At 38.6% G+C, this 26410-nt stretch overlaps 1 protein-coding gene across 3 annotated transcripts; it reads right to left on the bottom strand.

Moving 5' to 3' along the window:
• Nucleotides 1–18: 18 nt before the first annotated feature.
• On the bottom strand, nucleotides 19–26410 carry LOC147856490 (tRNA ligase 1-like). 3 transcript variants are annotated; one of them, XM_087329921.1, is made up of 28 exons: nucleotides 26272–26410; nucleotides 24857–25174; nucleotides 21201–21251; nucleotides 20568–20650; nucleotides 10671–10770; nucleotides 10067–10145; nucleotides 9756–9876; nucleotides 9560–9666; nucleotides 9264–9389; nucleotides 8798–8862; nucleotides 8479–8619; nucleotides 8073–8224; nucleotides 7719–7750; nucleotides 6985–7139; nucleotides 6490–6569; nucleotides 6187–6252; nucleotides 5791–6062; nucleotides 5608–5715; nucleotides 5404–5501; nucleotides 5263–5323; nucleotides 4970–5046; nucleotides 2522–2593; nucleotides 2345–2421; nucleotides 2118–2198; nucleotides 1531–1633; nucleotides 1285–1449; nucleotides 505–765; nucleotides 19–423 (listed from the first exon to the last, which is right to left on the bottom strand). In XM_087329921.1, exons 1-28 carry the CDS (start codon nucleotides 26365–26367, stop codon nucleotides 295–297), a joined length of 3276 nt encoding a protein of 1091 aa, XP_087186047.1. In that variant the 5' UTR covers nucleotides 26368–26410; the 3' UTR covers nucleotides 19–294. The 3 variants fall into 3 exon arrangements, with proteins under 3 accessions (XP_087186047.1, XP_087186048.1, XP_087186049.1); XM_087329922.1 differs by having other exon boundaries at nucleotides 24964–25174; XM_087329923.1 differs by lacking the exons at nucleotides 20568–20650; nucleotides 21201–21251; nucleotides 24857–25174; nucleotides 26272–26410 and adding an exon at nucleotides 12269–12387.

Here is a 26410-nt window from a genome sequence, read left to right as displayed (position 1 = left end):
CAACTGTGACACATTCCAAAAATATTGTACCTTTTTGGTGTACATTACTAGAACGAAAAAGGAATAATATAAATAAAATTTCGGTCTCAGTTTGACTTCTATAGGTGACTAAAAAGCTTTCCGTTCTGTTAACCATTTTCAACTCATCGAATAACGGTGAACTATTTTTAGTATTACTTTGTGGATGAAGTTTCCTTTATTTTTATTTTTTTCCATCAATCATATAATCATGATTGATGCATATGCAATTGTGAAGTTTAATGGAAGCACATGACCAACTAACATAGGTCAGCTTCATAATAGTTCAACAACCCCTGTCAAAGCAAAGGGACTAGCAAAGTCTAGACGTGTTGCGAGCCCCTGAGAAACAAGTTGTGGAAGGTTGTTTGCCTCCTTTGGGCGAGTGCCTTCAGCAGTCCAAACCTATACACAAAATAATGAATATGTAACGACATTTCTAATGCTAAAAAACCTTGAAATTTTGCAGAAATATTTGGAGATTACCGTTATATGGGGCCATTCATTATGTGATGATATCTTGTTCTCATTTTTAGGAATATTGACATCAAATGCACACATATTTTCAGCGTACAGAAAAGCAGTCAACTGTATCGGAACCGAGACACCTCGAAGACCGCCAAAAACCGCTACAGCTGGCACTCCATGTGATTTCTTATGTGCAAGTGTAACATGAGCTGCTTGCAAACTTCCCTCAATTCCTCTCATTGTAATGTATGTCTTGACCTTATCATTTGAAGCAGAAACCTGAAAACATTCCTCATTATTACTAGATATTGTTTATTTTGAGTGAAGATGTTCCTGTTATTTGTCTGACTCATTATGACAGACAAATAACAGGAACATTCATCTTCATTTAAAACCAGCACAATTGAAAAGATCGATGGATGTAAATTCATCATAAAATTTGCATTTAAATTCATCACTGATAAACTTTTATTGTGTGCCCTGCACTAAAAAAGAGCTGGCAAAGGTATATTTAGGCTACAATGGTTTACATCATAAAGGACACCCTTGAATCCTAGGCAGTTGCTTGTCCTACACCAGAAATAGAGCAGGCCTTGGTTATAGTTGGGCTACAAGCTATTTTGGTGTTCACATCATTGAGGACACCCTTCACCCTAGGCCAGTAAACACAACCTAAACATCTACTTTCCATTTTGCAATTTTCTTCTCTCCACATTTTAGACTTTTATCTTTCTGGAACCACGACTGCCAATGACATAGTAACTTGTATTACCACATACAAGTAATGTGATTACATACCTTGTTTAAAGCCCCAATGACAGCTTCAGGTGCCACAGATATTGCTGCATACATTATATTGTGAAACGTTTTATCTCCTTCTGCACCAACACGGATAGACATATCACCTTTCATGATTGCTTCAAGTTGCTGTCTGACACTCCGAACGACATTCTCAAATGGAACCTTGTGATTAAAACAGAACCTGGATATTAGAGGCATTTATGTGCTTGAAAGTTAACTTCAGGAAGATGTATGTTTCCTCACCTGGATTGCACGCAAATGATCTGCATTTCCCATGAAGATTTCCCGCAATCTCTTCTCCCATCTCGCCCATTCATCCCGAAAGGCGCCCTTTGTGCTCTCCAATCTAATTAATCCAACGATGAAAGAGAAAATGAGGTTGAATGATTGGATAAATAGATTTCTTCTGTAGCAGTGGCTTTTTGAAATGATTGCCATTTTCAATATTTCAGCAGTCCTATCCTCACGTAGAGCTAATGAGGTGAACTATGACACAAAGAGCAAAGAACAGTCTCACAGCCATTAATACTTTGTAGTAATATTCCCTCCCTTACTGAACAAGAGGAAAAAGAAAAGGAAAGAGATAGAAAGTCTCAAGATAACTATCATAAAATAAAGGAAGAGATTCAACTGTTGATATTGCTCAAGTATCTACAGTGCACTACCCATTGATATTCAGTAGTAATATTTCCCCCCTTAACTGGACAATGAAGAAAAAGAAAAGGAAAAATGAGATATTGAGATCCCATACACGTTGCCACATAGAAAGTCTCAAGATATTTATCATAAAACGAAAGAAGAGATTCAACAGTAAATATTAATTGCCTTACTTGCCATGCTTGACAGTATGTCTTTGGAAAAGTTCCAGTCCTCGCGTAAGAATACCTATCACTGGTGCTGGCATCTCTGGCCTGAAATTACTGAAGGTCAACAGATAGTATATGTGGCACACTTTCATCTCTTCTTGATTAACTACAAGCCCCTTAAACTGAGCAGTCAAGCTACAGTATTATTATCATTAAAGGAATGTACTGAACAATCTATTATAATGCCTTGCCTGTTAGCAACAAGCACTGGCTGCTTTACAACATAACCAAATCGCCTCTGAAGTGCATCCTCAAATTCCATTCGTGTCTGATAAAGGTTGATATCAAAGCAAAAAAAATGAATGCAAAGAATTTTTTGTGCACCTAATCAGCAAAAACTTATAATACCTCCAGTAACAATACCATACCTTTCCCTCATATAAGTTGTAGAACATTAAGAGAACAAAACCTGGGTTTTGAGAATTGCCATCAAGGTTACCCTGAAAGTACACAAAAGTAGCAACTAACTTGATACCTGGACAAAAATAAAACTCTCCCTCTCTTGAGGCTGTACCCAAGTGGTGAGCCAGTTAAGTTCATTAAATGTAGGGATTCACCACAACCTGATCACAAGCGAGATGAAGGAGGTGAAGCTGATCCTCCTAATAACATGCTAGAGAAGTTTTTGAGGCTTGCAAGACTCACTAAAATGATCTATCAACAATAGAGGTAACATTGAAATGAAAGGGTAGAGTAGAACCTCCATTTCTATGTTTTGTCGGCATAGGATAACATGCCTGATCACGAACAATATAAAGCATTGACTGTCTTGGTATTCCATTACCTTGCTGGGTGGACGACAGACTTGGCAGAAAAGGTAGGGGTATCTCCCCGTTAATTCACAGAAGAGAGTGCCATGCCAAATTTATATTCCTCAGATTCTATACCTCAATAGCACACTTAGCAGATCCATTCTTCCATAGATTTGCATACATATCTTCCTGTCTCCATCAATAAAATATTTTACGAGGTCCTAAGCACATGAGGCCGATATTATTGTTACAAGAAGAGGACCATTTGTAGGCAACCTTCCTACCAAGAGGAGTCATAGGGCTGATCCACATTCTTCCATGATACAATTTAATGGAAACAGATTGCCTCGCTCTATTTTTTCCACTGTTCATGTCCTAGTGTAAACTATCCAAGCTATATTGGAAGGGGCATATTGCATTTATATTTAAGGCAAAAATGTGTTTGGAACCAGATTGTATGTCAACATACCAACAATGAATATCGCCATGTTCTGCCAGCTGCTTAAGTGAAATAAGTGCCAACTTTCAGTATCTCAGCTCGAACTATATGATGGGGCCACCAATATTTCGTTCATCATGTGATCTCTCCTGCACCATACAAAATCTTGGACTCCAAATTTCTACCTCATGGAGAAGGGTAGGTGTTATAAGAGTATCAAACCATAATTTTTTTCATGGCTCTTGGAATTGTATATGCACATTACATTTCAAGGGCTTCATATCCACAAGAAAGTTGGCAGCTTCCTGTAAAATTAGGCCCTGCAAATGTTACTGCTAGGGACATGTAGGATTGTGTATGAGACCTTTCATTCTCCCAACAAGAATTTTACAGTTCTGATCTTGCTACCCATTCTTGACGGTGTTAAACACAATCACTTTAGTTTTAGCAAGGTTTATTGAAAAACTCTGTAACAAGTGACTTCGAAGCATCTAGATGTCTGTGTAGTCTCTCCAGAGAGTTAAAAAGCACAATGTCATCAGAGCATTTAGTAATATCAGTATGACTACCGTCACCAAACATGCTCCTGGGTACCCAATATCTTTATATAATTAGATACTGCATTTCCCCTCCAATCATGCTAGTCAGTACCTCTAATAACCATTAGGGAGCATGCAGTTTTCCTAAAACGGATTTATATAGTTATAGATTTCTTGATGTACATTTTCTGGAATCCACAAGCCTCCAGTCACTTCATGAGCAGAGCATATGATAGTGTCAAAGGCTTTCCGGAGACCTACAAAGAAACAATCAATACTCCTTTTCTGGGCTCTTCCTTCATCAATAAGAGCTTGGAATGTCAATACACGATCCAAAGTGGTGAAACCCTTCCCGAAACTTCTCTGACCGGTTCAGCAGCAACCATTTCCCTCTGGCAATACACTCAACTCTTAACTCTGGGTTCAATCTATACAGTTTGGGCAAGTAATGACCACTGAAGTTCATCTATCATTGGTAAAAGAAAGATAGATAGATAGATTACTAAAATCTAATAAATACCATAATGGCCTATGAGACCTGGCAGAGCTTCCAAAAGTACATGTTAGCTCATTAATGAGTAACAAAAGAAAAATGGCTTTCTATTCTAGCTTCCTAACACTAAATGGCTTGAAATGTAATTAGGTTTGGAAGATAAATACTCCAATTCAACTTCTTGATTGCAAGCCCGGTTTATGTGGTTCTCTTAAAACCTATTTTGAGGTGGTGTCCCAAACTGTCTTATCACTATTGAAAGGGCATGTGATATGTGTCTTCATATACTTGAACTTTTAATAAGTGGAAACCTTTGGGTCTAGTTGCATTTTGGGAATGATCCATGTTTGTTCTATGTCAACTTCAATGACATAAATATATCTTTCTTTCTTTCTTTCTGACTTAAGTCATATCCAGAAACAGACAGTCAAGGCTATACTCAAATAGTGAATCTATATCTAAGCCATATGATATAATCTGAAATAACTATTAATATCACAAAGCGTCATCAAATGCATCCAGCAACAAAATAATACTGTAAGTCTATAAATTTTTCATGATCATCAATAAAATCAGAGCTCAAAAACACTTACAGGATGATCAACACGTTGCAAAACACGAAAAAGAAATACGGCCAAAGTCTCCAAAGAGAAGGGATTTGAGCTTGTACCTGCAAAGGATATGCAGATATTGACATAAAAGGATTGAGTCTAAATTTAGATTTAATATTCGATCCATATTGTTATGGTAACTTTATATTTTTGACATGACTTTCCACCTCACTAGACAGTTGATGCTATACCATATTTATGTTTTATTTCAAATGTTACAGCAGATGAATTCCATAATTTTAAAATGACTATTCCCTTTTTATACTCTTCTATACCTTCAGAATCGGGAACAATTGGTATTCCAATAGAATTAGTGCTTTGACACATTTTGCTTACCTAGAAGGTGTAGTATAACAATCAAGAAGTTATACAGGCTGTAAATATTTCCACAGGAATGTCTAAAATTGTACGCTTACTGTTATCCAAACATCCTCGTTAGGAGCATTCTTATCTGCCAACCAGATAGAATTGGGATTTCTTCTTCGTTCTTCTGCCAGCTTTTCCCAATACCTACCTGCAGAAGTAAATAGAAATATGCACATTACTAATGATATTTCAGCACAACCTATCAATCTCATACCTGTTATCTCATTCTAAAATCTTTAGACGGCTATTTTGACCTTTTGTCATGTCGCCCATGAGGCTTTGCACAGACTTATTATTTCCAAAACCATCAGGGTGTTGCAACAGTTCTTTGCAAAGTGCAGATTTTGCACATCCAGGAATACCTGAGAGAAACAACCCCCTTCAGAGGTATTGAAGCATTGAGAAAATAATTAAAATTTAGTGAAAATATACTTTGCCTGGAAAAAATATGAGCACTCCTCTCGCTTTCGTAGAATCTCTTGGGCTAGAAATAGGTGATAAAGATTTAAGGTTGACATTATCATCATCCTCACGAACTGACAGATTTGCAAATAGGTCTCGTGTTTTAATACTATCTGAAGCAGCACCTACAAGTTGCTTATTCCTAAGGCTTTTTTCTGCAAATCTCTCTAAAAATAATTCAGCCTCAGATAAGTACTCCCTCTCCTCAAGCTTTATTCCTCGACATTTTTTTGTGATATATCCTGCCCTAAAAAACAAATCAATGGGAGGAGACTTATCAACTGCTTCTGGATCTTATGGTATCAGTTAGTGAAAAAATAGCAGGTTCGCATGCCCATTTGTTTGGTAAGAAATTAAATCATAAAAATCACCACTCTGTCAACATCTGATCCAGTTGCTGTTGTTTATTTGGACTTGTTCCCCATATATCCATTAACCTGATAACCTCAAGAGAGAAAACAAATGATAAGACGCATTCTTCAAATCTTTCATTATTCACAATGCATGTTTTTTTAAACTCATTCTTTACATAGTAATGTCATACATAACACTGAAACCAAGAATAAAACGGGGCATTGGCAATATTCCATAGAATCAATTAAATGCTTCAATACTTTTATTTCGATGAGGTTATCTGAAAATTTTTATTCCATACACGAAAGGAATATACAAACCTCAGATAGTATTTTCGATATGCAGCAAATCCTTCATCAAAGAGCAGAGACAACCCATTGCGAATAAGAAAGGTACGAAGCTGCAAAACAAGACCAGGGATATAAGAAAACAAGGGCATTACGTTTTCTATCATAATCCAAAAACAACATGTACATGAATATAAAATATAGATATATAGTAACACAAGCATGCATGCTGAAATGTTGAGACCAATTTCCTTGTTTATTGTAATCCATTCTATACAGTTATAAGCATAATGTTGGAATTCTGAATTGATGCTGATGCAAACGGGTCATAACTTGTGATCGAGTACGGTTATTCAGCTTTTGTGAATACCAATCTTATAAACCATTACAACGCTACAGATATCACTGTACATAATGACTTGTACAAACAGCCTTGGTGAAGTTAAATTCAGTCAAGCAACATTAGAAATACATTCTTTTATCTAATGGATTCCATACAGGTAAAACTTTTTAGAAATAATGAATTACCTTGTACGTTAAGAACTTCAATTTCAGCATCAAATGTTCTGCCTCATCAGCAAGAACATCATCCTCTATATTATTTTTATATGGAGCATCAGATTGATAACTGACAGGAGAAGCTCGACTCTTTTCGTCAAAAAGAGAAACATCAACGAAAAATCCTAAAACATAATCTCAATTTCAGTGACCGAATGCCAAGTACAGGTAGTTTGCATCTGACATAAATCATTTATTGAGGCACCTAGAATACTAAGGAACATATATTTGACGAGAAACAGATGCAAGCTTCAATATATATTGATGGCCATAGTGATGCTTTCTTCTTCATTTAAAGAACATGCTATCATGATAAGAAAGAAGAAAGTAAAGAAATTCATATTTACATACATTTGGTACCACAAAATACATGATGTATAGACACAAATACAGGTTGACCATCCCTAGTCAAGACCAGGGTATCTAAATATAAGTAAATAGCTATATTTTGTCCAACAGTTTTACTTCTTTCAGCGCCCGTTTCTTATTTATTAATTACTGCAATAATCAATATTTAGAAATATTGATCATGACACCAGCATCTACTTATTATAATTTAAACTTTAGTTTACACAGCTGATTCCTTTATTTTACTCCTAAGTGTGATCTGTGTTGCTGCTGCAAACATATGAAAAAGTACTGAGTGTTCTTTGAAGCATCAAACCGTAGAAAAAGGAAATGTCCACATTTGGTTAAAGACATACCTCGATACAAGGGCCACAACCCAGGGGACCTCCTGAAACATAAAGAAATATACTAATTAAAATTGGTCTATTCATCATCCTTAAAGATTTTATTCCATATACCTTCTACCAACATAATATAATAGTGGACAAGGCCATTCCCAGTCATAATGAATACTTGATTCTAAGATGCTGAGCTTAAATGTAGTTTGATCACTTGTTTTCTTACCAGGTATCACAAATAACTTTAGAGGACGGGTGTTCTAAAATGAACGTGATGGTTTGGAAGTATGATTATCTATCATTTTAATAAAGAAAGTTTTATTACAGTCAATAACTAGTGTAAAATAAATAAAAAACCAAAGTATAACTTACCTTAGCTCTTTCTGATAGTTGCGAAAAACATTGTCTTGGAGAATATGTATGGTTAACCTGCAGTCAATCTTCCCTTCCTTTCTATTAAATTCTTTGACACGACATGGGTATCTTGCTTGCATTTTGCGTGCCCGTAAAAGTCGAATCATTTCCTGTATGAATTTATGTTAAAATATATTTTGTTTCCAGTTTTCACACAATGATAAAATATTAGAATAAGCCTGCCTATTCCCTAAAGAATCTACAGTGGAGTGGAATGTCATGCAAACACCAATGTTCTTGCAATCTGGAAGTTCCTAATATATAGATACATATACTGCTACAGTCCAAAAATAACTGTGTGATTGACTAAAAGAAACATGTATGGTGATCTTCTTTTAAAATCCAACTGTAGACTGAAGCTTACCTGCAATTTACTCGTCATTTCATCCACTGGCTCTGCAGCTATAAATTTACTAAACAGGGAGCTGTCTGGCAGTTTCGAATTCCAGTCTGAAAAATCTGAGCACATGCTAGGTCCAACAGCATGAAGCAAGGCTTTGACTTGCTGGAAACAGTGACAACATTCAACAGTTTGCATAGATATTTAGGAGTAGAAATATTCTGCAATGCCCATCCTAACAAGTGAAATACAACATGTCTGTGCATCCAGCTGTACTTTTACATGCATATTTCCTTGAGTATAGTATGTCATACACCCTTTAAGAGAGGATAGCATATTGTACCTCATTTTCATTTCCCTTATGAGAAGCACAAATTTCACGTAAAGTCGGCCGCAACTCCTTTTGACCTGTTGCATGTTGCAACATTATTTTATCATATTAGAAACACTTCACACAAACAATATTTTATACACAAATAGAGATCTTATAAAGAGAACCTCAGTATTTTATCCAATTTGTAGCTGAATTTAAACATAAGCTTCAAAAGTGTTACAATATTCATAATTAGTAGAGTCTGCAATCTCATCTAGAACTTGCTGCAATCTACAAATAACTATCAAGATATCACAATATCCAACATTTTCTCGAAGCAACTATTTGAAGCAGAAAAAAAACAGAAAATGAAGCTTTATAGATCACATTCCATACCATATTCTTTCATGGATAAAATTTTAAGCCAAATAAAAAAATGATTGATTATTCATCTCATTAATATGAATAATAAACATGGCCCTTTTGAACATCATACCTTTGACTTCAAGCAGAGGAAAATCCTTGAGCACCTCTTTTAGACGCTTTACACTTGAAGTACTGACTATCCTCACAACCAATCCTTCGAGGATTTCTCCCTGTACCTCAGTATGACTTTTTGTGGCTGCAGGAAAATCAAACACTTATCTCAGCACTGCGCATCAGTATGACAGTTTTTAACAGTTATACTCTCTATGACATCTCTGAACGAAACTTATACATTTAAAAAGTTCAAGAGTGACATATTACCAGTGTAAAATACAAAAAACTCAAAAAATGGTTACAAATGCCCACCAGGAACAGACACATCTGCAATCTCATCTAGAACTGTGCTCGCTGGTGTTGCAGTACCGTCCTCACAAAGAGCATCATACGCGGTGAAAAACGATATGGCCGAATTCCTTGAAGTAACAAACTTCAGTTGTTTCAGAAAAGACAAGTGAAGAATGAAACAATAACTTGCAGATTACAACACATAAGCATAAAGTACCTTGAAGAGAATAACCATATATGATTGGTAGGTAATCTCCATTGTCGACAAAAAGCTATAATATCAGATGTTGAGTAAAATCGGGGTTTAGAACTCAGGTCAGTCACCGCTGTAACCACCACTGTCAACATTTGCAAGAAAATTTCCTTGGCTTAGCTGGCTGCTATATAAAAGGAGAAGATCTCCAAATTATGCTTTATGATAATACATATACAATCCATCAACAAGAAATCATTCATATTATCACTACCCACACTAAAATTGACCATTCGCAAAAAAAATGCAATTAGCAAAAAGATAAAGATCATTACCATAGTCCTTCAACGGACGCTGCCCATGATCACCCAAGACAGCTGTGACAAGCTCCATTGATATAGACAAATGGTTTTTCTGGAATAAAACAATCGACCATCATCTAAATTTTAGAGCTTCAGGATCATTAACACGTGTAATAGACTCGAAATAATGGAGATGAAATCCAGATTAGACAAAGGTTGAAATGTTCACTGGCCTATCAACAGTACAAGAAAATTGTTTTCAATTTTTCTCTAATGCTATAGATTAGTATGTGCCAAAGTAGTGAAAACCTGCTGATGACATCATGTCAGAAAGTTAAGCTAAAACTGCACGGAATCATTGATAACCACAAAATCACAAACTAAGAATCCGTTTTTAATATAGTCTAGTTCAATTGATAAACAAAACAAGAGAGCCAAAGAAAGCACGCCATGTGAAGCCACTGAGAAGTTTGTGTAATTCTGACATCAGAAACCATAAATCCATTTTTTAACAAAGTATTCAAAATGCTTAAAAATCACACCTTCTTTCACAGAAAATGAGCATTAACATCATAAACCCCAGCTCAAACTTATGAAAAATCAAAAAATAAAGAAGTTAAAAATACAAAATACAAACCTCAAGGTACATGTTGAACTCTCTTTGCTTTTCCGTTGCCTCCATTCCCCAGGCTTCTTGAAGTGTTCTACCAAGCACAAACACTCCGACAGCAGAATACCTACAAAAACAATCAAGAGATTTCATAAACCACTGAGGAAATGACAAAATTAAGAAAATATGGAAACTGAGTTTCGTATCACCACTGTAAAATCTATGCCAACAGAAAAAACAGATAGAGCTTCAGAAAAACATCAACATTTAATCACATGATAGATATTATATGGCCAGCATCTCAAATAGACTAAATGCATATCTTGAAACTTCAGTATCCAAGGTCAGTGCAAACAACTTTGTGTATAATCAACATCATTTTCAGAATTGATCTAAACAGGAAACTATCATTAATGTTTTAAATTATTGTGAAGGTGACCTATAGTGAGTTGACTAAACATGAAGGAAGATACCCTCTCTCCTTTCTTCCTAATCCTACTTTATAGATGCCATATATTCCGACCTTGCCTCCCCAAGATAATAACAGATCTCTGTTGTATAAATACTCTAGCTTTATCATATGCGTGTGTCATTAAGTTTTTGCTTTGAGAAATCTTTTAACTATGTGGTTAATATTATTAACGTGAGACCAGAACATGAATACAAACTTTGACCACAATCTTGCATTGATCAAGCATATATAGCTACATTCTGCAAAAAATAAGATGAATGCCAATAGCTGTTTGACATTCACAATGAATAAATCATTAACTGGTCCCCACCCCCTTGAACAAATACCTTTTGTAATGGAAAATGAGACGGGGTTGGGGAGTATTGAATGGATCCAAGTCCACAAACATGTATACATGCATAGAGTAGACAGAGGAGTTTCAGCGATGACGGCTCTTTCCCTTTCTCCAGGGGTATACCAATTAAGTCAGTGGTATACCAATTAAGTAATGATGGAATACCTTTCCTTCTTGTTAGTGGTGTGGCAGAGAGAAAAACAAGAAAAGAAGAAAGACAAAGAAAGGGCTTTATGATTAATTAGAAAAACTTCCCCTCCCTTTCTTTATGATTGATTAATGATTAAACCTCTAAGACACCAAAAACGAAATCAAGTGTAAATTCTTCTGTATTTTGGTTGGAGTGTGTGCTAGTTATATTTACACAGTCAATGAATCCAGACGCAAGTTCCGGAAAATGAATAACACAAGAAAAGAAAAGAAAAAATCCATTGCTGATCGCTGTTAAATGGCTATGGAGAGGAGAATCTACTACAACTAAATTATCATTACTGATTTGAAGAATAATCAATGTCCATGCAGAGTTGCATGGAGGCATTCAATGGTGTGCAAAGATGTTGCAGAAGCATGACACAAGACTTTCGTAACAGAGTATTGTAAAATTCTTGAGGTGAGGGCAATATGATTTCCTTAAAATCCCTAGATCAATCCTTCATGTTTATTTGGGTTGGACCAGACATGACGAACTCATTATCCCATAATTAAACTAGCACCTCATTGTTGATGCTTTTATTTCTCTCACAGTAATTTTGCAGATATGTGCTCTCAAAGAAAGTTTCAAGATCATCAATCATACATGAGGCGTTTCTGAAACTCTACCCACTCTTGCAGTCTACCTTTTGTGTTGAATCATTAGTAAAAGAAAGGTTGAAACCCTTGGATCATGATGCAGCCGCAGCATTAAGATCGATGGGGATGAGGTTTACAAGCTATTGGAGAAGTAAGAAGGTGCCTTGTTGTGGATAGATGTATCTCTGTCAGCCAATTTGGTCTCCTACATCGCAGAGTATGAAAGGCTACGATTGAAGAATCACCTGAACAACAAGGTTTCAAATAAGACTAAGACATGTGCCCGGGATCAACACTGGAAGTTTTCAGTTGATACGCCACCCACGGCTCTGTTCATGTTCAACCACAGCCAACACTGCCACTGGAAAGCCCATACTTTCCTCTGGTGCGAAAAACAATATTGTGAAGAAGAGCAGCTTTGTGGTCAGAATCAACCTCATTAAAAACTGGAAATGTGGTGAAATTGAAACCCAATCCCTAATCTCATGTCAGGAAGCAGCAATCCATTAAAAGTTCGCCACCTAGAGGAAAGAAATGTTGTTCTCCTGATCATCAAACCAAACAATGCCATTTATAAGAGGTGATGACTGTTGAAAAACTCTTGCAAGAGGCAACTGAGAACTGGTTTATACACTTCATGGTCAATAACATCCAAAAGCTATTGCATATGCCAACTAAATACATAATTACTCTTGTATTAAACTTTTATATGAAGCATGTGCTTTGCGTAGGGAATCTATGGTATATCATAGTGACAAGATTCAAGACGCAATGCCAATACGTGGCATATCATCTTGCTGACAAGATTTTCCAGATGCAGTTTTCTACCCTGGCAACTACCAGGCTGAAATGCAGTTGTCTTATCATGATCCACCATTCCTTCGCATCTCTAAAAGAACATAATGGCCTGTGAGACCTGACCAAAGATTCAAATTCTTTATTATAACTAGTCAATGTGAGTACCATGACCTCATTGTTTACTGCATCAAGTTTGATGTATCATCATTGGAACTGTAATTGCTGCCATCTGAAAATATCCATCATTAGGTGTTCCAATATAGAACCGTTCATCAGTCAAGGCGAGCATCTCCAATGGCATGCAATGATGCCTTGGATGTTTGTGAAGAAATGTATATCGCAGTTTTTCTGGTTGGTAACTGAAATTGCTGACCTCTGAATATGTCCATCATGACATGATCCAATATGGGAAGGTTAGTGGGTTAAGTCTGCCATCTCCAACAGCATTTAATGATGGTTTAGATGGTGTGAAGAAATGTAGATCGCAGTTTTAGTCCTGGTTGGCATCGGCAATGTCAACAACAAAGAGTAATGGAAGCTCTGAATAATTACTCCATGATAGTCGGTATGTTTGCTTGAACATCATGAGGAATCCCCCTAGTAGAATCTGTGCTGAAGAAAACTGTCAAAGTTCTCTGCCTGGGTGGATCAATGAGTGTCGACATCTCCCTCCCGGCACCTTCTCACTACCCCCATGAGCCTGGGTTGAACATCATGGAGGATGAATATCACTTACTTATCACATGCTCAGTGTATAAGGTAATTCGCGAGAAATGTGATGATTTTTAGACAGGCATGAAAACATAATTGTAATAGTCAAATGTCTACCAAGAAGGGTGAGCACATATCTGTGCATCATTTTCACATAGAGAATTTTTACTGCATAATAGTAATCACCCTTCGTAGGAAGGAGTCAAATAAAAGATGACATGTTGATTTGGTCCCATATGTCAAAATTGGCCCCCTCATTGAAGATAAAACATCTATTCTATTCTATTCTATTATCTATGCCTCCGTAACTCTATTAGAAAGAACAGAAAGCATCCTTGAATAATTGTACCCATCACTCTAAAGGAAGGTTCAAATCCAATATAACTTTTGCTTTCGAAAGATCTTGAGCATAGATCGATCCACCTGCGATAGCGGGAGATAATGGCATTTATCTATCGATGACAAGGGTGCTAAGTGTTGAGAACACTGCCGCCTAGGTGCGGAACAACATCAACACTCTTCTGTGTGGAGATCATTAATAGATGCAATGAATAATATTAACTGCAACTAGAGAATAGAAAACAAGATGCAAGCAGAAGACAAGATAGAGAGAGATGTTAGGCACAAGAAAAACTGTATTTTTCAACTTGAAACTAGGTTACAAGGTCAGTTTATATACTGGCCAACTTAGGGCAACTGCCCTTCTCACTATTTACATAAATAGCCTAAACCTGGTGTGTACAAGAGGAGACAATGTGAATACGTTCATTAGAGACTCGCATTCAAAACTCCCCCATAATGGGCATATACATCAAAATTCTGTAAATCAAAATAAATGTACAATACAAATTGATACAAAGTTTTCGAACAAATCGAAATTTCGTTCGAGTCAGCGAACTTCGAAAAAACTAAAGGCCGAACTGGCCAAGGTTGGGGAAGCTAAGGCTGAACTTCGAACTGTCGAAGTCGATTGTTCGAAAAACATCCTAAGTGTCCAACTTAATCGGACTGATTCTTTGTTATACCCATCTGGTGCCGAAGGGATCGGAATCGATCTGCCGAAAGACACTTGGTCATCCCATCTGCGACATCATCGGCTGTAGATATCTTCTCAAGGCCGATTTTCCCTGAAATGACGTAGTCCCGAACAAAGTGATATCAAACGTCAATGTGCTTCAAAGCGTTGTGATGAACCAGATTTTTCGACAGAGCGACAGCACCCTGACTGTCACTATGAACAACTGGAGCCAAGCCGATTTCGGCATGTCGAAACGTACACGCCAGCCGACCGACCCATAAGGCCTCTTTCGCCGCATCAGACATGGCTATGTATTCGGCCTCAGTTGTTGATGTGGCAGTGCACTCTTGAAGTTTCGATTTCCACGAGATCGCTCCATTGCTTGAAACAATATTATCCGGTTGTCGATTTTCGGGTGTCTATGCAACCTGCAAAGTCCGAGTCAGTGTATCCGACTACGTCTGAGATGTCATTCGGGCCAAATAGAATACCAAGATCTTTGTGCCCACCAGATATCTGAACACATACTTTACTGCGTTCCAGTGCGACCGGCCAAGGCTGTGCATGAATTTGCTGACGACTCCTACAGCGTGAGCAATGTCAAGCCGTGTCGCGACCATCGCGTACATCAGGGAGCCGACTGCCGGTGCATATGGTACTGACTTCATGATTTCCCCCTTCAGACCGGATGCCGGGCTGTCTCAGCGACTAATTGGGAGCGGGATTGAAGCAGATTTAGCCAATCGCATGTTGAAGCGTTCTAAGACACAGGCAATGTAGTCGGATTGAGACAGAAACAATTGTCGTCGATTTCGATTTCGACTAATCTTCATGCCTAGAATATGTCTTGCCGGACTGAGATCCTTCATGGCAAACTTCAACCGCAGTTGCCGAACAAGTTCGGCGAGCTCTCCGGCATGTCGTCTGGAGATTAGCATGTCGTCCACGTAGATGATGAGGAAGATAGGTGATCCATCTTGAGCTGTTTTTGTGAAGAGACAGTGGTCCTCGTCACTCTTTGAGAAGCCGATCGATTGGATGAAGTCATCGAACTTCTTATACCACTGTCGCGGTTTCTGTTTCAGGCCGTAAAGACTCTTCTTGAGTCGGCAGACTAGATGTTCTTGGCCGGGTGCGGCGAAGCCTTTCAGCTGCTCCATATAAATTTCCTCCTCTAGATCACCATGGCGGAATGCCGTTTTGACATCTAGCTGAATTAGCTCCAAATTCTCAGTTGCCACAACACCGAGCATTAAGCGGAGGGTTGTCATTTTGATCACTGGTGAAAAAATTTTGCCGAAATCGACGCCATATTCCTGTCAAAACCCTTTCGCAACTAATCTGGCCTTGAATTTGGGGTGGCCGAATCGGACGTCTCTTTAATTCTATAGACCCATTTGCACGGAAGAGCACGTCGATTGTTCGGTAGTTCGACCAAGTCCCGAGTTTGGTTTGCTCGAATGGAGTTCATTTCGGACTCCATTGCCAGATGCCAGGTGGCTAAATCGGCAGATGCCGATGCTTCTTCGTATGACTTCGGTTCTCCAGCGTCTGTAAAGAAGATTCCATGAGAGTATCTCTCCGGGGGCTGCGACACTCTCTCGGATCTTCGAGGTCTGACTGGACTAGTCGCATCGGGTGTGAAAGTAGGATGGTCAAAAGCCGAAACATTCGGCTGTTCCGAGTCGGATGCTGCTGAGTCAATACTAGAGGTTTCGGCTACCCGTGAAGCCGATCTTGTGTTGTGTGGTGGGCCTTCATGAAGGGTTGGCACATCCGAAAAAATTACCCTTCAGACTTCGATCGGCTTTTCGGCCGATTGATGCATGGCTGACTCATTGAACACTACGTCCGAACTTCGGACGATCTGTCTGTGCTCGGGGTTCAGAGTCGGTAGCCGATTTTGCCATGTGGTCCATAACCGAGAAAAATGCATTTCCTGGACCTTGGTGCAAGTTTGCGGCGATCATCTTTCGGTATGAGGGTGTATGCCTTACACCCGAAAATCCTCAGCTTGTTGTATATCGGCTTGCTGCTGTTCCATAGTTCCTGAGGTATCCGAAGTCCTGGCGGCCTACTAGGCAACATATTGATTGTGTACTACCGTAAGTAGTGCCTCTGCCCAGAATCCATCCGATAGTCCGAAGTGTTGTAGCATGGAAACTATCCTTTCTTGAATTGTCCGATTCATCCGTTCTACTCCAGACTGTGGGGTGCCGTATATTCACGTCGTATGCCGCGTTGTCGGCAGAATCTGATGAATTCTTCAAATTTGAACTCTCCTCCATTATCGGTCCGAAAGCATTTCAGTTTTCGGCCGGACTGATTTCCGACCATAGCAAGCCAATCGGAGAAAATCGAGAACACTCGATCTTTGGTCTTTATTGGATACTCCCACACCTTCCGAGTCGAGTCGTCAATACAGCTGACGAAATACACGGCACCGCCGAGAGACTGATGTGGCATAGGACCACAGACGTCCGAGTGGACCAAATCGATGGGACTCGATTCTCTCGGTGCTGATGTCGGATGTGATGCGGCTATCTGTTTGTCGTATTGGCAATGCTCGTAGAACTGATGATCAGAGAAGGAGAGTTTAGGTTTGTATCCGGCTCTAGATAAATGCGTGATGCCGGCCTTGTTGAGGTGTCCGAGTCATCCATGCCAAAGTGATGACACAGGAATGTCGACCAAGAATAAGTCACCCTCTCTAAGTGTGACATATAACAGGTACAACGAGTGTACTTTCAGTCCTTGAGCAAGTAGGAGGTCCCCCCTATGGAGTGTCCACCCTCCTAATGAGAAGCCAGCACAGATGCCGTCTTCGTCCAGTTGTCCGACTGAGATCAAAGGACTTGAGAGCTCAGGTACTTGTCGGACATTGTGTAGTACCAATGTAGAGCCACCCAGAAGGTTGAGCTCTACTATGCCGATTCCGATAATCGCACAATGTTGCGAATTTCCAACTCAAACTGAGTCGGAATGTTGGGCCTAGTATTATCGAAATTGGGATCAATGCGGAGTTACGCGATATGAAGCGCCCGAGTCCAAGAGCCAAGTGCTTGACTCTTTAGCCGTAAGCAGAACTTCTTATTCGACTGGGTTTTCAATGGATAGAATGTTCAGGTCATTTGACAATACTTCGGCTGAGGAGCTGACGTAGTTGACCTCCTCATGCCGGCCACTCTTCTGATCCGCTCGCTGAGCCTTATCGTTTTTGGCCTTGAGTGCACGGCAATCAGCTTTTATGTGTCCGAGTTTCTTGCAATAATTGCAGACTCAATTATCCCGGGACTTGCTCTGACTTCGTTGATTGTTCGGCTGTGGCCGAATCATTTGCAAACGATTTCCTTCGGGCTGCTTCAATCATAATTGTGCTCGTGACTGAGGAGTATTTAACGGCCGTAGTCGATGCATTGCACACGGTTGTGACGAAAGTTTCCCACGAAGGGGGCAGACTACTCATAAGCAACATTGCTCTTAGTTCATCCTCGATAGTCGTCCCCTGAGCCAAAATTTGGGAGCTCATACTTTCATACTCGTTGAGGTGTGCCTGAACCGAATCGGATTCTTTCATCCGAAGGTTATAAAGGCGCCATATCAAATATATCTTCGTGGCAGCTACCTTCTTTTCGTAGGTGTCCGAGAGTGTCTTCCATAGTTGGAAGGCAGTCGAACACGATTGCACCGTGAAGTACACGGACTCCAGTAGGTGCATCCGAATGGTGGCTCGGACAATTCTGTCGAGCTTCTCCCATTCAAGCGGCTTGTACCCTTCTGGAGCATATTTTCGTTTTCAATGGGGTCGATTTGCCCCTTGACTATTAGATAGTCTTGCATTTGCTCCTTCCAGAAGTTGAAGTTCGATCCCTCGAACTTCCTTAGACTCATCTCTGACGAACCAGATGTTGATGCCATCTCGGTCAATTTTGGGATGCTTTGTTCGGGGTTGGCTACGAACAGTGGTTGGGTGCAGCAGATTGGCTCACCTAAATTCGTTCCAGCCGAGTTTGAACACAAGCTGAACCTGATTCGAAATTCAGGAGACTCAATTCAAAGTGACTACGGCTAACTAGCCTAGTCGAGTTGGACTCGAGTATGTCGATTCGATTTCAAATGTCGATTTTCGAGATTTCCGAACACAGAGTATGTGCCGATTATCCAGGCCGATCCTGCTTCAGGTGATTACGACAATGAGAGGAACTGATTCAGCTAATCTTTCCAAATGTTGTCTAGCCGAATGAAGCACAGAAGGGGGTTGTTCCTGGAGCTCAGACACCTACGAGTGATTACGACAAGCGAGTGACTAGCGTCAGGTGACCTATTTGTTGTTGTCTAATCCAATGTAGTACGGTTGAGGCAGAGATGTTGTGAAGCGAAATCTCACTCCGAGCAGCTACAATCACAGGAGTGAAGTGCAACTGATTGGCTCACTTCAATGGTGATTTAGAACGATGGAGTGCTGATTTTGCCAATATCTCTCTTCGCGAAAACGATCTTGTAGAGAGTTGCCAACCAAGATCTTCACAGTGTACAGAAGAAGAGTTGTTGATGGAAACTATATAGACGGCAGCAGCAGAATCGAGAGAACCTCGAGCTCTGATACCAAATGTTGAGAACACCGCAGTCTAGGTGCGGAACAACATCAACACTCTTCTGTGTGGAGATCGTTAATAGATACAATGAATAATATTGATTGCAACTAGAGAATAGAAAACAAGATGCAAGCAGAAGACAAGATAGAGAGAGACGTTAGGCACAAGATAAACTGTATTTTTCAACAACTTGAAACTAGGTTACAAGGTCAGTTTATATACTGACCAACTTAGTGCAACTGCCCTTCTCACTATTTACATAAATAGCCTAAACCTAGTGTGTACAAGAGGAGACAATGTGAATACGTTCATTAGAGACCTGCATTCAACACTAAGGTCGTGGTCCATGGGGCCGGGGCTTATGTGGACGACAAATTGCTATTGCTCGATCTATTGTAACCCCTTTCGTATGTCCTGGTCGAAGCCCATTTGTGTATCCCTTGATTGACTTGTAGCATTAGTAGGAGTGATGGGCCTAAAGAAAGTTGTGATTGCTCTTTGTGGATGAGCTTGTGTGGTTGTATTATTGTCCTTCAACAACTTTTCCCTATGTCTCTTGAGTTCTAGCAAGAAAAGTCCTAGGCACCGTTGGTCCTCATATTCCATTACTTTGCGTAGTGGGCCAAAGCCTTGTTTAAAGAGGCAATGGTATCTCCTTCCGATTTCATAAAAGACACTACAGTGACAAACATAGTGTTCTTTGGATTCCACTCCTTGATGACACAATTGACAAATTCTTTCTTCTAGAGTTATTTGTGTACATCTGCCTACCTCAATCTCTAACTGATGTGATGAAGTTTGCAGCTGCCCTATCACACTGTGCAGCGCATAGGATAGTTGTATGTCCATATAAAGTGGCCTGATGATGAATACATCCTCCGATGTGTGTAGAATGTGTGTCTTGTAGTGGGACATCTTCATACCAAATGATATTTGGGGGATTGAGAACACGTTGAGGACCTTTGGAGAAGACATGTTGAGAACAATTGGACTGGGATATCTAACATTTCAAAATTTTATAAAGAATGTTTCAAACTTTTGGGACCAATGTTAGCCACGGTCTCTAGATGAGAAGAAGCTTTAGCAAATAGCTTCATACCCTTATTTCTGATAATCAAACAAATTAAAAAAGAAACAATCACATTAAAAAGATCGTGTCAAATTTCATTAAATTTACTTAAAATCAAATGTCATTTAACACCCTTACAGGTTTCCATAGCTATTTTTTGCAAAGGCGCCACCATGATTCCCCGCATACATAAAGAGAGACCCTGAGTGTTTTAAAGTCACCTGAAACAAATACGGAACATTCAACAAAAAGTTTGCACCTAACAAATGCAGGGATAAATATTAAGAATCCAGTTAATCTTATTACATTAGTTTAACAACCCAATTACTTACAATCTTCTTATAGCCATGAAATAAGAACTAATGACTAAGGTATCTTCTTAGATATCTGTTTCTTAGAAGTTCAATGTTTTCTTCTACATCTACATTATCGTATTTGAATCATCCTCCTGATTTTAAACATGCCCCACACAATTTTGGAGCTATGCCTCGAATTCAGATACTATGTGCAGGAATTCACCAAATTATTCAATTAAAATTAATCCCTTTCTAGTATTGAAGTTTTAAAAAGAATCCATATTCAAAAAACACTACACACACACACATGTACATCAAAAAATAGGACCTGGATCATAACATGTTTTTTCCATCTTTATAATCAGAAGCACTGACATTACTTTTGACAATTCCACAAAAAGCCAACAGTTTAATAATCAAAAACACATGTATCACTGGTCCATCACACAAGTGTAAATTCATGATTTTTCTTTACCTCCAAAACTCCCTTTCCGGTGTCAACAACATCAATCATTCTTGATCGAACCTGACAAACAGAAGAACTAGGAATCAAGATATCAATAAAATGGATACATGAAACAGGAATTAGAGTTCACAACTAGATGAAACAATTTAAATATACAGTTTGCTGTTATATATAGAATGAACAAGATATATGACAAACTATTATAATAAGTCCTCATCTAGGTTGTCAAACACTGCACTGGTTCTTGAGGAAAGATTAGCATCATCTGGAACTCACAGCTTTAAAAACTATGTAATTTGTGTTCATAGCAAAGCACAAGGAGCAGGGCAAAAGAATGTGGTAAAACTTTGTTTCTATTGTAAACTTGCACTGTCCTTCAAAGGAATATTAGCACAGTAAGACTCCATCCTCAGCATGTGAAAGAAGCTCCATCTCAGATTATTTCTTGCTCTCGTTACTTTTGTTGTATTGTTTTGGTTTTTGCTTTTGTTCTGATGAGAATCCAAATAGTTCAAAACAAGATTGAAATTCTCCCTTTTCCAGTAATTTCCAAGGTTTTGATATTTGGGAAGAACGCAGTAGACAGGTAAATAAATTGTAGCATGAATTTCCATGAAACATAATAGCATATGGATGGAGGATTTACAATGCACTTCAGAGATCCAATACAGTTTCATGCGTCAAAAAACAACTCTAATTAACAAAAGAGAATTGTAGCTAATTCAAGGTAAACCAAATAACATAGCATGGAAAATACTGGAGATTAGCGTCTTCTTTTGTAGAACAACTTAAGAAGGTGACAAAAGTCAAATTGACTACATGTTCTGACTATTGGTGAGAACAACCACCAACTCACCGCTTCAGCGCGGTCAACAAAGCGAGTGGTGAAGTAGTTAAATGTAGTGCACAGGTTAGCGATTAGAGTTGGCAACCTAGTACATTATGGGAACCCTGGTAAGCGAGCTTATGTTAGTTCTTTGCTACCAGCCATTAGGTTGTTATTGTATCTGCTCACTTCGGAGAACATGAGCATAGAGCTCTCATTATATCACTCCTCTGTTGTGATCATGTTTGAGCGCCCTACTAATAATATTAACACACGGGATGCAACAGCAACGGCACATCTCTGCATTCTTCCATAGGAATGCCAACAACAATAGAGACATTGAGCGCAGGCACCAAATCATGGAGATCATTTCTTATTATGTCTGATCCTCCAGATGACACATAGATGCATTGGCTGAACTTCATCATACCTCCCTCCACAACACCAGCCAATTTAGGATGGTGTGTATAAGTTCTGCACTTCACACTTGTAAACCATCTCAGGAATCAATCCACCATATGGATTAAGACCATTATTATAGAAATTGAGGATATCCTAGAGCTTCTTCTTCTTTTTCAGTATGGGTAAATTGAATCTGTCCAAATTTATAATTGTGTTGTCTTATAGGCTGATTTCTGCCTCTAGCAGAAGTTAATAGACCTTTCTTTCTTTGATTGTAAGTGCATTAGCAGTATGGTTGATATGGTATCAGAGCCTTGTTCTTGGACAAGAATTTGTGGAGGAGATTCATCATGAGTGTTCTGTAAAGCAACCCTGCATGTGGAAAGTGCAATGACTAGCAACATGAGGTCGTGATGATCAGTAGTGTCAGTCCACAAGCTTGATATACAAACTACGCATCGTCAGAAGTTTAAAATAACCACTATTTTGAAGACCTACAAACTACGCATCGATGCGCAGCTGGTGGGAATTGTAGATTGGAAGAGCTTGAAAGTCTTGATAACTTTGACAATAGCAGATACAGAAGAATGGCGAGAAGACAATGTATGCAATAGTCATGGGGACCAACTGATTTAGTGTTAACTCTAATTCAGCAAATACCAAAGGTGACAAATGCCTAGAAAATATGGCAAGATAAATATGGGATGCAAAATATCATAATTTTGACTAATCGTGTGTGGAATCACATTTATTCCATGACTTCAAGGTGAAAAGCAATGGATGGGGTTAGTCATAAGTTGAATACAGATTCTGCATTTTGGAAAGTATTTTGGAATAACCAAATTGGGATTTATTGGATATGCTCGACAAGAAGTTCATCCAGACAAAGTGGATCAGAAAGATTTAAGTACAAAATTGATGGGTTTGTGGATAAATACAAGACAAGGCTAGTAGTGACTGGTAGGAGAGAATAGTTTTAGGAATCATTTGTTGTGACTGGAAGGCTCAGAACTATTTGTGTGGTTTTATCAGCGCATCCATGTCAGAGAATGCCATTAAATGGATGAAGAGGAGTCAAACAATATGGAATTCGAGTAACCAAATGATCTGGAATTCACAAGAGGACGAAGTAGGAATTTAGGCAACCAAATAGTGCAGAAGTTTGATATATAAATAAAGTGAGCCCAAGGATATTGGGTGAGGTGAATGGTGTGGAGAGAGTGCTTGAGGGAGTATTGGTGTGAAGAAAAGCCAACTCACCATTTGAGCATGGTTAACATCATAGTAGCACAGAAAAGGAGGCACATATTAAACTGTATATTTTTAATGAATAACATCCATCCAAGCTACCTCTAATTTCTCCATTCCCTATTTACGCGTTTAATCTACTGAGTTTATACCATTTCAGCAGCTCTTTCACATCACCTCCACATTGGGATAGTACTTCCATGACTATGACCCCTTTGGAAACTCTGGAAGAATTTGAGCTGACCTTGCTTTTCTTTTGAACATGTCCAGTTCCCAAAGACCACAGATTGCACGTGTAAGATATGCATGATGCATTTGAGGCCTATAACCAATAAGCTGATCTCCTCCAATATATGGAGAATTGGCGACGAAGCTCATATCCAAGCTTCTTCTGATTTCCAAATGATCCAACTTTTCAATTTCTTGTTATACACTGCATTCCAAATCAATCATTGGAAAAGAGTTTACTTATTATAAACTTATTCCAGAATAATCTATTTTGGTTGCTCCAATGAGGATGTCATTGCTGCAACTTCGACAAAAAGTGCTACATGCATCTTTACTATGGAAAAAGAGATTAATGTGTACCTAGGTGCTACAAAAGATAATACATAAGGAAAAGAGCCCAGTTCTAGTTGTATTTTTCTTTTATTCCCTCACTATCAAAAAATCCACAGTGAAACATTATTGTTTCTGTATCATAACCAATATTGTGAAGGGTGACATGAAAACTCCATTATCACAATTCACAACCAAAAAATTTAATCCCATCGAAAACCTAACCCTATGTTATTCTAACTTGTGCATCTGTATAGATTTCAATAAGAGGCAACATATGCACAAGGGGTGTAGCAACATATAGTCATTAGGCTTGCACCATCTATGTAACATTGTGCATGGCTCATGAATCAATACTGTTGTACCAACTTCAAAGTTCAGTATAGAAGGATTCATGTTTCAACAAAGCCATCCGACTTCACCTTTGCCTAAATGCCATGATTACGTGCCACAATGAATTGTATGAATGCATTTTCTTTTTCGGGAATAATCGAATTCTTCATAAGTCACAGTCAAAAAATGTCTAGAAAATAGAGAGACTCTCAGATTAAGAAATTAACAATAAAGAAAACAGGATTTATCCCTAGATCAATATAAAGAAATGGTGTAGATCGGCCCTTCGATAGGCTACCTCTTGGTCAGATTTCTCATTTTCAAACTTTGGATAGAATGTTGCACGAATTTGAGCTTGGGTAAAAGCTCCTCTAATTTCATGCATTCCTTGTGCAGAATCAAAACCTGAAAGTCTTTGTTCTTCCATTTGCTTTTTCGGGGCGATGGTTGAAAATTCAGCAGTTGAAATGCCATGCTCTTTGTGAATGCATGTAATCCTTACTCGAGAACTGCCATCAAAATGTGCCCTTGAACAGCTCATATAGCCATTTTGTCGAAAACTCAAACCTATAAGGTTGGGAGTCAATAGATTCCTCCCTCTTAAGGAAATCAGAACCTGAGAAAAAGGAAAATATCATAAACAATCATAAAAAAGGTACAATCTAGAACAAACAAGCACGAAGGAAAAGATATCAAGAAAAGCAGAAAATAAACAGAGAGGAAAAAACATCAGTTTCTGATGAACACGAAACAATGGTAAATAAGAAAGCTAGAACCTATAACAATAAGATTCAACAGACCCTAGCCCTCTTAGAGGAAACTGGACTCTGCGTAAAAGCAGCATAAAAATTCAAGCATAGTAGAGAAGAAATAAAGAGCATAAAGTGGAAAATAAGCAAAAAGGACAGCAACAATACAAGAAAATAGAAAAGATGCATAGAAAGGAACAAATATTTGTATTGGTTTCAGAGAAAGGGGTGCAGAGAAGATATATTGCGGTAATTGGCCTCTGAGAAAAAGGAGTAAAAAACCAAATGTCTGATACACAATCACACAAATAAATCAAATGATGGTAAAATAAGACCAAAAAAGAAAAGAGGTAAAAAAACATCAAACAAAGAAATGCAGGGAAAATATGCTGATGAGGAAAGAAGCATAAACCGAAGCTTTGGAAGATATTGAAACTGATAAAAAATATGACAAAAAAGAACAGATATCAAATTTCTTAAGAAGGGAATAGAAATGATAGTTAGCTAAACAAGAAGATTGAAAAACAGAACAGATGTGAGGAAAGGATCAAAAGGAAAATATTTGATAGACAATCAATAGAACGGAATGATAAAATTTGTGAAGAAAAACACAGACATTAGACAAAGGAAAGAAAATTCAGCGCTAAACAGTGGTGAACCCAATATGGAAAATAAATATGATTAAATTGGGGGTAATCCAAATGGTTCACAGGAAGAAAGTGCAAAAGAAGGAAGAAAATTCAAAAAAAATTATTAGAAAAGTGAAAGAAATCGAGGACAAAAACAGAAAGGTGAAACAAATGCAAAACCAGAAGAGAAAGGGGAAGGGAAGGGAAGAGCAATGAAAATTTTGAACGGAAAATATGAAAACATACATGGAAAGCAGGCGCGATATCAAAAGCAGAGAAGCCAAAAAAAAGTTAATACATAATAAGATGGAGAATAGGATGAAATGCGCAAATACCTGGGACGATGATGGATGAGTACGCGGAATGATGCATCGGCGGAAGGAGATGATAGAACCAACAGTTTTCGGCGACGCCATCGCCAGAGCCAGCATTCCTTCAGGAGACAGACAGAACAGACCAGACAGACAGACAGGC

The sequence above is a fragment of the Azolla caroliniana genome, unplaced genomic scaffold (genome assembly GCF_043228905.1).
Source record: "Azolla caroliniana isolate FFs.n. ecotype wild unplaced genomic scaffold, voAzoCaro1.0.p SCAF_13, whole genome shotgun sequence".
NCBI lineage: Eukaryota > Viridiplantae > Streptophyta > Polypodiopsida > Salviniales > Salviniaceae > Azolla > Azolla caroliniana.
The sequence above is the reverse complement of the archived record's forward strand: the minus strand, read 5'-3'. Positions and strand labels throughout refer to the sequence as shown.

Coding starts and splice junctions, on each gene's coding strand:
- LOC147856490 (XM_087329921.1), bottom strand. CDS start 26,367: ATGCTGGCTCTGGCGATGGCGTCGCCGAAAACTGTTGGTTCTATCATC. Junction 10,771..20,567: donor AAAAATAGCTATGGAAACCT/GTAAGGGTGTTA, acceptor TTGTTTTTGTAG/GTATTCTGCTGTCGGAGTGT. Junction 2,594..4,969: donor TGCAACGTGTTGATCATCCT/GTAAGTGTTTTT, acceptor GTGTACTTTCAG/GGTAACCTTGATGGCAATTC.